The sequence below is a fragment of the Hypanus sabinus genome, chromosome 13, assembly GCF_030144855.1.
Source record: "Hypanus sabinus isolate sHypSab1 chromosome 13, sHypSab1.hap1, whole genome shotgun sequence".
Classification (NCBI taxonomy): Eukaryota; Metazoa; Chordata; class Chondrichthyes; order Myliobatiformes; family Dasyatidae; genus Hypanus; species Hypanus sabinus.
The window spans coordinates 106,445,848-106,459,964 of record NC_082718.1 but is presented as its reverse complement, the minus strand read 5'-3'; the positions used below and the strand labels follow the sequence as shown (position 1 = coordinate 106,459,964).

Sequence of the window (14,117 nt, the reverse complement as noted above, 5' to 3'; positions counted from 1 at the left end):
TACAGAAATATTCCTTAAGACCTTCTGTTAACGTGAGGGGTCGGGGGAGAGAACACAAGTCAGGAGGAATTTTTTAAAAACCAAATCTTCAAGTAGAATATGTATTTTTTAAAAAAGTGCAATTAAAACTTTAATTAAAAAATAAACATCTGTATCAAGCAGCACCGGGTAATTAAAACACGGCTGCCCATCCAAATTTATGTGACTAAAACCGCATTTTTGACAGGAGAGTGTTTGATTTACGCTTAAAGTAAAATTTACATGTTTCAAGATGTAATCACAACGATTTGTATGAACATACAAAAATGCGGAATTATCAATTGAATTTTAAGAGAAGTTTTTAAAAAGTTGGAAGGTGAATCGTGACCCTCCTTACCTTGCGTGGTCTGCCAGCTCAGTCCCCCGACGAACATTTTGCTAAAAAACATATGAAGAAGAGAGAGGGGAAAAAAAGACAAAGACACAACTCAGACACGGGATTCGGCCATGTTGGCACCTCACACACACATACACATTTAAAGAAAAAAAAAGTTGGGCCGTTAACCCAAGCCACCCTTTGAAAGTCAACACTACAATTTTAAACCGGATGATGTTAGCGAAATTAAATAAAAGTTTGATTATGAAGAATTAAATGTGATTGCTTTAAAAATACTAAATAAATGAATTGGATTTTAGCTCCTGTACCAGGGATCGTGCTGCGAGTCTGCACTGAGCACCGAGTTGGCTGGATTTGCGTCCGCCTCCATTACCTTCCAGTTCCAGCCAGGCAAGAAGGGCCCGCTTAGCAGAGGTAGGGATGCACAGGGGGGGAGCAAGGGATCGTCACTGGCGGGAGGGAGGGAAGGGGCAGCCCGGCCGAGCGGCTCTTCATGACCCGGCCTGAACCCCCTCCCCCCCTCGCTAGTCCCCTCCTCCTATCCCGCCGAAAGTGGGCGGAGTCAGCGCCCCATCCCGAGCATCGCCCCGCCTCCCTCCCTCCCGAGCGGACCGGCGGCCGCTGACTGGCGGGTCCGGCCCGTCTCCGGGGCAACCGCCTCGCCCGCTGATGTAACAATGGGAAGAACGCGCGGTGAAAGTTACAAAAACAATCGTCCGATACTTTCTTTTTAATTTATTGGGATTCCACGTGGGCAGCCGGAGCTGCTGCGGGATTTTTAAAGCAGATTATTAGATCAGGAAATGGTCAAACTCCAGGGACAATGACATCTGCATCCACGAGATAACAGAACATTTATATTCACTGTTTACCATTTGAAAGATCGCACTTTCGACTGAGTATAAAGGCTTGTGGAAGTTTTATTTTCTGAAATGAAATCAAATCGGTCTTATTTTAGTCATTTCTTTCATCAGTGGCAATGAGACTTCGGGGTGCTGTGATGTGGGTGGTCCACTGCTATTTGCAGATGCAGGGAGGAAGGTGTAGCATCGCCTGTATTGGTCAGTGGAAGGAACTCCTTATCCCTCCTCCCTCCCGCACACTAGAATTAGCATTTCGGCTTTTAGTGATTTGCTGGATGGATATCCTTGCAAATCCTGAAAGCAGAATACTTTACAAAGACACACAGAAGGACGCTTCATCTCAGTTTGAGACGCGGACTCTTCGTTCCTCGTGTTTCCCTTTTCATAACAAACTCCGGGTGACAACATCTCTTGATTGCAGTTATATCCTCATGTATGTCAGTGTTTGGATTTTGATCTCAAATTATGAGAATCGCCTTGATTATAAAACGATAACAGAAATCTGGTTTTAATCTCATCCTGTTTGCCTGAACATTGGTGAACACATTAAGACTTTACCGTGTACAATGGTTGTAATTAAATTTACGCGAACCTTTACACGTGGCAACGGAATCATTACACAGCAATGGAGACTCACTCCCACAGAAACAGGGCATAGTTCAAACAGGTAAAGGGATTTGTGTGATTTCAAAATGAAGCCAAATATTCCCAACGTGCGACAAAACTCAGTAACACGGATGAGGCAACCTCAATAACTCTAAATGTATATTCCTCAACTAAAATCAATGTAAACATACGAATATTCTTAATTTTCAGAGCCCGGTGACCAGTTTCTCCACAGTCTGTGAGTTGAGGGACAAACGTTTAACGTACTTTAACAGTGAGAGAGAATTTGTTGACATTCAGTAGGCGAGTTACTAAAGATATTTTATTACATCTGCGAAATAAAGGCAGAGCACCCTCGAAAGGCTGTAACATTATTATAGGGCATTGTTTCAAACTGTATACTCTATATCTGTTTACCCCTCCAGAGTTTCAACCAAAAATAATTTACTGAACGATCGGAATGTTTTAAATAAGTATTACGGTTTACAGTAATCCATGGCACGTGATGGATGATTAAGAAAAATAAATCTCTGACTGGATCTCATTTGAAAAGGTCACTCGTAGGAAGATAATCACCTAAGAAGTTGCAGAGCTGGAGACTGAATAGAATTCACACACAAACACACCAGCGTCTGTTTCACCGGATATAAAAAAGATAATCATGTAAACGATCCTGTACTGGTAGTTCCGGGCGCCCTTCGCCTTTTATAATAGGTGACCATTTGAGCATTCCACCCATTCAGCCTTTGACAGAGTGTGTACTGTTGTTTAAACGCAGGGCGATTAATTTATTATACATTTAGTGCACTAAAGTGCTGAGCTTCTGGGGGGGGGGGGGGGCTAGAGGTTTTGACCAGGACATCGCAAAAGCAAGCAGCTTGAGGACCATCGCTCCACGAGACAAGCAGAAATGCTTCCACATGCTTGATGAATCGGCTCAAAGAGATCGAGGGAAGAAAACCAACACGGTGAATGAAGGGAACGGACCAATTCAAAGTTTACACATGTGCTACAAGGACGAACGGTCAGAATGTAACCTGGGGCTGTGCGGCACAGATGTGGAGAGTTCAGAGAATGCTTCCCTTTAGTTTTAGGCCATATGTCAAAATAATGTTTCGCCCTTTGTGAGCTCGAAAGATTATTTAAACTTAGTGCACTCTGACGATTTATTTATTAAAAATAGTCAGTGCGGTGTCCTTCTGGGTTTAATTGTACCTTCCAGCCTGGTCCTGTTTTTGGTACGCAGGGGATTACGGAAGGTTAGCAGGGTTTTGTGTTTAAACGGCCTGTCGGTCAGTTCATGTTGCCGACGGGTCTCAGCAAGATGACTTCACCCGCACCAAGGATTAATCATCACGTGGCCGATTTAAGGCACGAACGATGCAAGCGCCTGATCCACTCGCAGCCGCTCAGGACCTACATCCACAACTGATAAATCGAATTCCGAATTAAATGCAGCGGGGGACGTTTTAAAATGCAGCGATTATTGGTTGTTCGTAAGGCATGTTACTATTTCAGAACAAGTCATTAATACATTCTGCTGCTGACGTAACAGAATTGTGTCAAATCTGATTTATAAAAAAACTTATGCTCATTGTGCGAGGCTCTGGAAGTTCACCCCAGCTGAAAGAATGCACTTGGGTTCCGTTGATACGCAGTACATTTGATTCCCTACCACTGTTTACATCACCTTTGCCCTGGGCCCTGGACAGTGTCGTGTTTCAGGCAGATGCGTGCGGGGAGGGGGTGGCTGTGGTATTCACATCCAGGTGTTTTGGTCAATCAAATTCCATTTAGATTTCAATCTTTCATGACAGCTAAGCTACTTGAAGATGTATATATGTATTTGCAATATTGCCTGTGTTGCAAACAGAGCCAGCTCGTGCAGTCTTGGCAGCCAGAATATTCCCCAACCAACTCTCCATGAATCGAAAGGCTGCACTTGGTGAGGCTTCGCACAGTCTAAACATGTCGCAAGTCATTATTTATTAAACGCGAGGGGAACAACCATTGGTGGGCATGACAAGACTGGCTCGACCCAGACTCACCAGGACCAGAGACTCCTCACTGTATATTTCCCATCTTCGCGCAGCCGGACTGACACAGCAATGGGAGGGAAAGATGGTCTGGAATGCTTTCTTCTTTAGCCCCAAAAAATGCCGTGGCCTATAACTGTGGGAAGGAATGGGGGAGACATTTTTGCACAGAAAGATCCAACGAGCAGCAGTGCAATTAGCAAGCAAACTGTTTGAGGAACTAGGGCCAGACTGAGGACCAAACACATCATTCCCTCTCTCCCCCTCCCCGCCTTGTTTTTTTGAGCCACAGGGCCAGAATTATACAATATGGAAACTGGTTCACTGCCAAACCTCCTCAGTGATTTTATTCCATCCACATTCCCACCAAATCCCCTCCAGATTCTGCCAATGAGCCACCCTCTGGGACAGGGGTCCACAGAGCTCTTGCTTAACGGTATTGGGCCGTGGGTGGAACCCCCTGCTCCAAGGGCAAATTACAGCAGGAAGTGACCTGCCTGTCTTTGGCATGTGGGAGGAAACCACACACACACACACACACACAAAACCCCACTGGACCTGTGAAACAGCCACTCTACAGGGTGCACCACATGGTTCTTTTATGCACTTGAGACAATACATAGCTTGTTCCACTTTTTCCCCAAAAATATAATCCTGAATAGCATGTGCAGTGAACACACATGGAGTCATGTCGTTGTTTTAAACAACAATCACTGTATTTTCAAAAGCAGCATCCATCATCAGGGACCCCCACCATCCAGGCCATCCTCTCTTCTCACTGCTACCATCAGGAAGAAGGTGCAAGAGGCTCAAGATCCATACGACCAGGTTCAAGAAGAGTTATTGCCCCTCAAACATCAGGCTCATGAACCAGAGGGGAGAACTTCACTTGCCCCATCACCCAACTGTTCCCATAACCTATGGACTCACTTTTGAGGACTCTTCATCTCACGTTCTCAATATTTATTTATTTACTATTATTTTGGTTTGTTTTTGTTTTTGCACAGTCTGTTGGCGTTTGCTCACTGGCTCTTTGTCCGTCCTGCTGGGTTCAGTCTTTCATTGGTTCTGTTCTGGTTCGTTGTATTCGCTGTGAACGCCCGCAATAAAATGAATCTCAGGGCTGTATGTGGTGACACAAATGAATTTTGGTAACAGATTTACTTTGAACTTTGATTTAACGCAAAGAAAGAAACGACTGGAGTAACTCAGCGGGCCAAGTTTTACTTGCAGAGGCAAAGGGTCAGTTCTGACGCAGGACCTCGACCCAGATCGTCAACTTTCCTTTGCCTCCACAGCTGCTGCCTGACTCACTCAGCTCTTTCAGCAAATTATCTTTGGATCCAGATTCCTACATCTGCAGTCGCTTGTGTCTCTATCAAATCAACGACTTCCTGTACAAAGCGTTAAGACCGTTCATATTTCCTCCTCACGCAATGCAGCTGTGCAACATTTGAGGGACTTTACCACAGGGCCTCAGTGTCCAGTGGTGGCAGAACTGTGAACCATGGCCCTTGGCAGTGACTGTACTCGGCTTAAGTAGGGCCCTTGCCAGGTACTGCTGCATCTTGAAATGTGTCCATCAACAGCATCCACCTGCAGACCGCCTTACTCAAAAAGTCAAAATCAAAGTAAATTTATTATCAATGTACTTATACACACAGTGGCCTCTTTATCAGATACACATGCACACCTGCTCGTTAATACAAGTGTATAATCGGCCAATCACGTGGCAGCAACTCAATGCATAAAAGTATGCAGCCATGGTCAAGAGATTCAGTTGTTCAGACCAAACATCAGAATGGGGCAGAAATCTGATCTGAGTGACTTTGACCTTGAAATGATTGTTGGTGCCAGTCCTGCCAAAGGGTCTCGGCCTGAAACATCGACTGTACTTCCTTCCATAGCTGCTGCCTGGCCTGCTGAGTTCCTCCATCGTTCCATGTGCGTTGGTGCCAGACAGGGTGGTTTGAGTATCTCAGGAATTGCTGATCTGCTGGGATTTTCATGCACAACAGCTTCTGGAGTTTACAGAGAAGGGTGTGAAAAACACCCAGTGAGCAGCAAGTCTGTGGGCAAAAATGCCTTGTAATTGAGGAAGGTCAGAGGAGAATGGCCAGACTGGTTTAGATAAAAATGCATCACAGCAGTGGTGTGCAGAAGAGCATCTCTGAATACACAACCCGTCGAACCTTGAAGTGCATGGACCTCAGCAGCAGGAGACCATGAACATACAGAAACACACCCAGTGTCCACTTTATCAGGTATACCTAATAAAGCAGGCACTGAGTAAACATCAGCATATACTACCATGATGTTAACTTTCTGGCAGGCACAAGTCTTACTTATACATAGTACAGGTGCTACGTTGGTTCGATTTTCTAAAACGCATCACCTCACACTTGTCTCTGCAGAAATCCATTTGCCACTCTTCAGCCCACTTCTCTTACTGATCTTAGTCCCCTCTGTAATCTATGATAAAATTCTTCACTATCAACCACAGCTCCTACTTTCATGTCATCTGCAAACTTAATGATCTAGCCTTTGTATGTTCACATCCAGTTCATTTATTATAGGAAATGTTTATTCATGTAAGGGTCCCAACGTGGCACACATCCAGTCTGAGGTCTCCGTTCTGAGAATCTGCCGTCAGCCACCTCCTGCTACTTCCTTCCTCTGAGCCAGTTTTGGATCCACTTAGCTTGCAGTTCTTGGATCCCAGGACATTTAACCTTCCAGACCAACCTACCATGAAGGGCGTTGTAAAGGCCCTACTAAAGTCCAAATAGACCACGTCCACTGCCCTACCTTCACCTACTCTTCCAGTTACCTTTCAAAAAGCTCTAAAAGATCCAGTAAGCATAAATTTTCATGCGCAAAGCCAGTTGACTTCCCCTGATCTAATGATATACGTCCAAATGCTGGTGGATACCAATCCTCAGTGACCATCAGGTCCCTGCTTTCTCCTTGGGCAAGGACATAAGACTGCTTCTCAGCAGTCCTTGCCCCCAAGAAGCCACTTGAGAAAAGAACCTTCACCATCAAGGCAAAGGAAGGGTGCTTTGACAGAGGAGAGCAAAGAGCGGACTTCCACATTGCGCAGAGGACGGGTCAGCCGCTCGGTGAAAATAAAGAGGTGTACGGGAGTTGGTTGAGTCATATCTGACCAACAACCTAGCACTCAACATCAGAAAGACCAAGGAATTGATCGTAGACTTCAGGGAGAGAATACACAGTCAGTGGTAGTAAGGGTGAACAGCTTCCAAATTCCTGGGTATCATCACCTCAGAGAATCTGTCTTGGGCCCAACGTATTGACACAATCTTGAAGAAGGCACGCCCGTGGTTATCGCTTATCGTGAGTCTGAGGAGATTGGGTATGCCATCAAGTGCCGGTCAATCAAGGAGGACGCACAGGGGCTCGAAGATACTCAATCAATGTTTCAGAAACAGCTCCTTCCTCTGCGCCATCAGATCCATGAACACCACCATGAACACAGATACGACTCAACCAACTCCTGTACACTTCTTTGTCACCAACTGCACATAAGGGAATTTATTTTCAACGTGAGGCTGACCCCTCCTCTGCGCAATGTGGAAGTCCGCTCTCTGCTCTTCTCTGTCAAAGCACCCTTCCTTTGCCTCGATGGTGAAGGTTCTTTTCTCTATTTTGCTCTCTTTTTGCACTTTTTTTTATTCTTCCTGTAACTTAAAAATTTTTAATGTGTTGCACTGTGCTGCTTCTGTGATAGAACAAATTTCACGTCAGATGCCAGTAGTAATAAACTTGATCTTGATTCTGAGAGTAGAGGAGATGTGCACCCTGAGAGGAGGGGTCAGAGCAGTAGCACAAAGACAGAAGGCAGTCAGACAACGGGAGAAGGAAGGTGTGTCCAGTAACAATAGGTCTGTCTGATAGTGAGAGCAGAGAGTCGAGTCCAACTGCAGGAGAGAGGAGAGATCAGTCCATTAACGGGTGAAGAGGGGATTTGGATGTCCAAGGCATTAAGATGGGATAAATATGCGTACAGACAGTTTGGGAAGACGTGTTGCAAAAAGCTGGAGGACCTCAGTGGGTCAGACAGCATCAGAGAAATGGATAGTTGATGTTTCTGTTGAGACCCTTCATCTGGACTTATTGTTAGACACATCAGTGTATAAGTTAAACCAGTGTATAAGTCACTCTCCCACTTTTTAGCCCCTCTCTCAAAAAATTTACCATAAGCTTGGTTTATATATTAGACTTTAGGGCAGCAAGATAGCATAGTGGTTAGCAGAACGTTTTCCAGTACCAGTGAGCCGGGTTCATTTCCCGCCAGCGCCTTTAAGGAGTGTGTACGTTCTCCTCATGACCACATTGGTTTCCTCCGGGTACTCTGGTTTCCTCCCACAGTCCAAAGACATACCAGTCAGTAGGTTAATTGGTCACTGTGAATTGTCCCGTGATTAGGCCAGCATTAAGTTGGGGTCGCTGGGCAGCGTGGCTCGAAGGGCTGAGAGACCCTTTCCAACACTGCTTCTCAATAAATGTATTATTAAGTACATTTTACACTGCTACAATATAATAGGAGCAGATAAACAAACAAGCCTAAATGTTAACAAATGCCCTGGATTTGTTGTCTTATACCTGAAGATTCTAAAAGATGTGACTGAAGAGAGAAAACATGTGTTGTTTGTCTAATTCTAAAATTCCCTAGGTTATGGAAATTTCCCAGTGGAATAGAAACAACAAGTGCAGCAGTAATATTCATGGAAGAGGGAAATAGAAAACATGGAACAGCAGGCGAGTTATTCCAGTGTCAGTTATGGGGTAAGTATTAGAATTTACTATTAAGAAGGAGGAAAATACAACACAAAGGAAAGTATAACATGACTAACAAGAGAAAATCTGTAGATGCTGGAAATCCAAGTAAAACACACAAAATGCAGGAGGAACTCAGCAGGCCAGGCAGCACCTATGGAATAGAGACCTTCAAGGGTCTGGACCTGAATCGTCGACTGTACTCTTTTCCATAGATGCTGCCGGGCCTGCTGAGTTCCTCCAGCATTTTATCTGTGCATTCTGTAACAAGACTACACAGCTTTGATGATGTTATGTTTAATACATTTGGTCCAGTACATTGAGGACTAATTAGAAGAGAAAACACAGGAGGGCCAATAGATGTAATGAAGCATTGGATAAGGTGCGGCCTAACAAGCTGTTGTACAGGATCGATATGGGGCTACAGATAAAGTACTAAATGCAATGTGTAGTAGTGTGATCACTCAGGCTGAGTGTGATGTTCTCCTAAGGGGTTATTCCCATAATGGAGAATGCCTGTGTGTGACTTAGTTTAACACAGGCAGGCTGATGCATGGGTGGCCATCACACATCCTTGATAGATTGGGGTCAATAGACTTCACTATTCCAACAGACACCCAGCCGACCTCCTTCCTTCATCTCCGCAGAATCCTGAAATCATGCAAAACCCTACTGCCCATGTCCTGACTTCATTTATCATTCCTGTACAGGACACCTGCTCTGATTTCTAATTAAGCATTACCCATAATCTTCAAACCCCTCATCAGAGACTCCCTTCCTGAAACCCTGTAATCTCCCTGTAGCCTTGAAATTCTGGATTCCTGAAATTCTGGACTCCTCAAATTCTAGTCTCCTAATCTGTGTCTAACCATTGCTCATCATGATAGATGGCTGAGGGCTTATAACCCCACCCCCCCCAATCTTCTTGCTCATCAATCTCACTATAAAACAACCCTTAACAAAACACCTCTTTGACCAAGCTCCAGTCCTGAGGATCTCCTTCCAGGGGCACAAAGTCAGTTGTTAGGTTACACTGCTATGAATCTCCCGGGATTGGGGTGTGGGGGGGGGGGTTAGTTTCCATTACATTAAAGGTGCTGTGTAAATTAAAGTTGTTGTTTTGTTGCCTTTATCTCTGATGTCGGGTTAAATGTCCACGAGGGAGCTGATGCGCTGTGACACGCTGGCAGTTGAGGGAAGGGGTTCAGCTCGCACCTCACCCTCAGCATGCCAGTACCACAGCTGTGCTCCCTGCTCCCAGAAGTAAGACAAGTAAGTTCCGTAAGGTCGTCATAGTAAGAGAGGGGGCTGTAGTTGTGATGAGCTCCACCACCTATTAAACACGTGTGTCTCAAATAGTCTCTGACAACCAAGTCCAGCGCCCGGCTTCACGGGTGGTTTAGCTACTAAGCCAGGTAGGTTGTCTCTACTGACAGGAGAAGGGGCAAACGTTGGTTTCTAGCACTTTAAAAAAAATTGTTTCGGGCAAATGGGGCCCATCAGCCATAGTTAGCAGCTTATCTGGGAGAAGGACAGCTCTGATTCCAGCTTCTGCTGCCCTGCATGGGGAAGGGCTCCGGAGAAAACCCTGAGGAAAAATCCAGAGCTGGAGTCCTGAAGGCGGTCCTACGTTGAATTCATCACTGACAGGCAACTCCTGGTACCAAACTCTATCGGTCTCTGCCGTTCCTTTGGATCCATTAGCTGCGTGGAGGGGGGGGACCTGCTGCATGGACAACAGCTTGTTCTCCATATCGTACTGCCTGGTTTTTCACCTTGACGAACACAGTTAGGACACAACGTCCATGGTTGACCCTGACCAATGGAGGGCCTCCGGAAGACAAGTATAAACACTTTGTCGGGTTGTTTATGGATAATGAAGGTTTTCCCTTTGGTTTTATTTTGTTACCCCTTGCATGAGATTTCTGGATTTTTCTAAAGGCCCTGCTGCACCCATCTGAATTCCCACTTCACTACAATGGGAAATACCACTGGGAACCCTCTGTTCACGTAAAGGGAAAGTAGAGTTAAAAAAAAGAACAATTTACAAATCATAGCTCCTCGTGCTTATTCAAAATAACTTCATGTCTCAGAAGTATTTCTCAAGATTCAACTTAATTTATCACCTGTGCATCAAAACATACAGTGAAATGTGTTTTTTGCAACCAACGTACTTTCAGGTGTGCTGAGTGCAGCCTGCAAGTATCGCCAACATAGCATAGGCCTTGAACTCTGAACTCAAGTGGTCTTTGTTGCAAACGTTGAGAATGTGACACCATTCCCTTCTTTCCTTTATCCTCTCCCTCGGGATCAGGGATAGTTTGCTCCCACTCCCACTCTCTAGGTCCTAAGGTAGCCAATGAGGGAGACTCAGGCTCGGATGCAATAGAGGCAATGCCTGGTTGAGGACAGAGTGCTGGTTACCTTGGGAGGTGCTGTACTTTGTACCAGTTATCCTGGGCTCCTGTGTACTCCTGAAGAATCAATTCAATGTTGTGAACTTTCCCTCAATGTCTGAGAGACAAAAGAGATGGCCATTAATTTCAGGAAGGGGCAGTGTACGGGCTCCAGTCAACATCAACAGTGCAGAGGTCACAAGGGTTGAGAGTTTCAACTATCTGGGCGTGAACACCACCAATGTCCTTCCTTGTGCCAACCATAATGATGTCAAGGCCAAGGAAGCTCAAGAGTGCCCTTCATTCTTCAGGACCCTCACCGATTTTTATTGATGCAAAATAGAAATCATCCTACCTGAATGCATGACAACTTTACAGTACGGCTACTGCTTCGCCCACAACTGCAAGAAAATGCAGAGAGCTCAGAGCATCACGGCAATCAGGCTCCCCCGTCTACACCCCTCACCGTCTCAGTAAAGCAGCCCCCACCACCCCCCACCTGGACATGTTCTCTCCTCCCCCAAACCATCAGGCAGAAGATACAGAATCCTGAAAGCACAAGGACAGCTTCCGTCCCACAACTGAATATTTCCGTACTACCACAAGATGGACTCAACCTCACAATCTACCTTGTTGTGACCTTGAGCTTTGTCTGCTACCTGCACTGTACATTCTCTGTGAGTATAACACTTTATTCTGCATCTAATATGGTTTTTACCCTTATCTACCCAAATGCAAAATTGTGACCATAATAAAACAGGTGATCAATTTACCAAATGCTCCTGGCCCACTTTAAGTGTCTGCAAACCAGAGGATTCCAGGAGTCGACGGGGATGTTTTGGGAATGTCCTTCTTTCATTTCCTCTGCCCACCAGGTAGATTCTTGCTTTGCTGGAACTTGAACAGGAGCACCCGTTTGGAGAGTGTCTAGAGAGTCACTCGTCCAAATGACAATGCAACCCAGAGGGGCTGTTGGCCAGCAGACACCGGCTTGCCTACCTTGCTGGGGGATTCACAGGATTTTGTAGAGAGCTTTAATGGTATTTCTCCAGGGCCTCATAGGTAGTCCGACTCCCAGCAACATAATTGTGCTGAGTTTGAGGCCTTGGAGTCAAAACAGACTGCAGATGCTGGAATCTAGAAGCAACACACAAAATTATGGTTATACTCAGCAGGTCTGGCAATATCTACGGAGGGAAGTGGTCATCGGTATTTCAGGCAGAGACCCTTAATCTGGAATATCAGTCCTGACGTAGGATCATTGATTGCCTGTTTCCCTCCATAGATGCTGCCTTAACTGCTGAGTTCCCTGATTTTTAAGTGTTCCTTATCTCATGCAGCCAGAGTTGGTGCTGCCACATGGAAGACTTTAGCAGATTTCATTCATGATGTCTGCCTTCATTGGACAAGGCTTCCGAGCAGTGGGAAGTGCCCACATTCTCTGAGGTCTTGTGGGCCTTCATCATCAGAGGGCAGTCATACAAGTTCAAGATTGTATATTGTATTTTCTCAGTACACAAGTGAAAGGAGAACAAAATGATTGTTACTCCGGTTCTGATGCGGCATATAAAAAGAAACACAATAAGCATAAAGAAGATAATATAAATATACAAGCAATCCTATCAAGCACAACGTACAATCACCATTTTCTTTATTCCCTTCAAATTCTCATCAGCCCTCCCCAGATTCTACCACTTAGCCAGACATGGGTGGCTAATTACTCTTTAAATCGTAATACTTTGGAGAATGTGGGAACACACAAAGGAATCCCACAGAACAGTCACAGGCAGAAGGTTTAAACTCCACACAGACAGGTCTGGATCTGGCTCCCTGTGAGGCAGAGTTTCTAGAAGCTGCAAGGATCAGCAGGCAATGCATGACTACTAACAACATCGCTAACGGATAGTGTTAATTCAGTGAGGATAACGAAAGGATAAGAATTGGTTAGGGTTAGGGCTTCAAGATAAGTCCTCTACCCCATCCTTAAATTAGTATGATGGAACTCCCAAAAGGACATAGAGGGTCTCAAATAAATGTTTCATCCAAAAGATAACATCTTTGACAGCACAGCACTCCTTCAATGTTGCCAGCATAAATTTTAGTGCTCACGTTTCAGGTGAGGGTGGTGAATTTACAACCTTACGACTACGGGTAGATAGAACACTCCCAACTAAACCTCAGCTGTAAATATAACACTCTTCTATAATGTTTGTGGATTCGGGTTAATTGAGCCATCAGTTAATCGGGGCACTTGGGACAACTCTTAAAGGACAACTCTTAAAGATTCCCTTTGTTTATTTGGGACACTACGCCGCTTAACTGGGACAGGAGACAGTTCCCGAACAGTTTCCGACCTGCGTCAGTCATGTCCACCTGTAAGGCTTTTAAATGCCCTCAGCAAATGTAGTCCTCAGAAATGATGTTAATCAACACTGTTCCAATCTCAAATCTAATTAAGGATGATAAGTAATTCTTATCAATCTTCCTCTTATCATGCTGTCTTGTTTTCCAATATAATCTGTGAATGTGCTTGGTTAGGGTTTGCATGGAGGATTATTCACTGAGTGAGTTAAGAGAGAAAGTGTGAAAAGCAAGGATAATGGCCTATGTTAATTTACTGGTTGGTCATTTGCTTTCAATAGTTGAGGCCCTCTGTTGGTCAGGGTCGACCATGGAAATTGTGTTCCAGCTGTCTACGTGATTTGCCAGTGAGGACGGCACAATACGGAGAACAATCTGTTGCCCGTGTAGCAAGCTGCCCCTCTCCACACATCTGATGAACCCACAGGAACGGCAGGGACCGGTACATTGTGGCACCTGCGGTATCGCAGGAGTTGCTACTCAGTGTTGAACTCAACACAGGTCTGCCTCAGGGACTCCAGCTTCGATTATTTCCTCTGTGTTTACTCCTGAAGCCTTCCCCATGAGTGGGTACATCTGCAAGGCAGCCTCTTTGCGATCAGAGTTTTCCTTCTCCTAGGTAAGCTGCCAACCATGGCTGACAAGCCCCACCTGATGAAAGCAAATGGCTTTAAGGTAC

General features: G+C 45.2%; 1 protein-coding gene across 2 annotated transcripts in view; it reads right to left on the bottom strand.

Annotated features, from left to right (window-relative positions):
* The window catches only part of LOC132404251 (RNA-binding protein Musashi homolog 1-like), a 180,050-nt gene extending 179,142 nt beyond the window's left edge, over positions 1–908 (bottom strand). The window contains exons 1-3 of one of the 2 annotated variants that reach the window (XM_059988370.1): positions 685–908; positions 377–417; positions 1–24 (exon numbers count right to left, since the gene is read on the bottom strand). The exon at positions 1–24 is cut by the window's left edge and continues 58 nt beyond it. In XM_059988370.1, coding sequence (XP_059844353.1) covers positions 1–24; positions 377–417; positions 685–746 — 127 coding nt within the window. In that variant the 5' untranslated portion in view covers positions 747–908. Of the gene's footprint in view, positions 25–376; positions 418–684 lie in introns of those variants that run through there. The other variant, XM_059988372.1, reaches the window with a different exon arrangement.
* Positions 909–14,117: the final 13,209 nt, after the last annotated feature.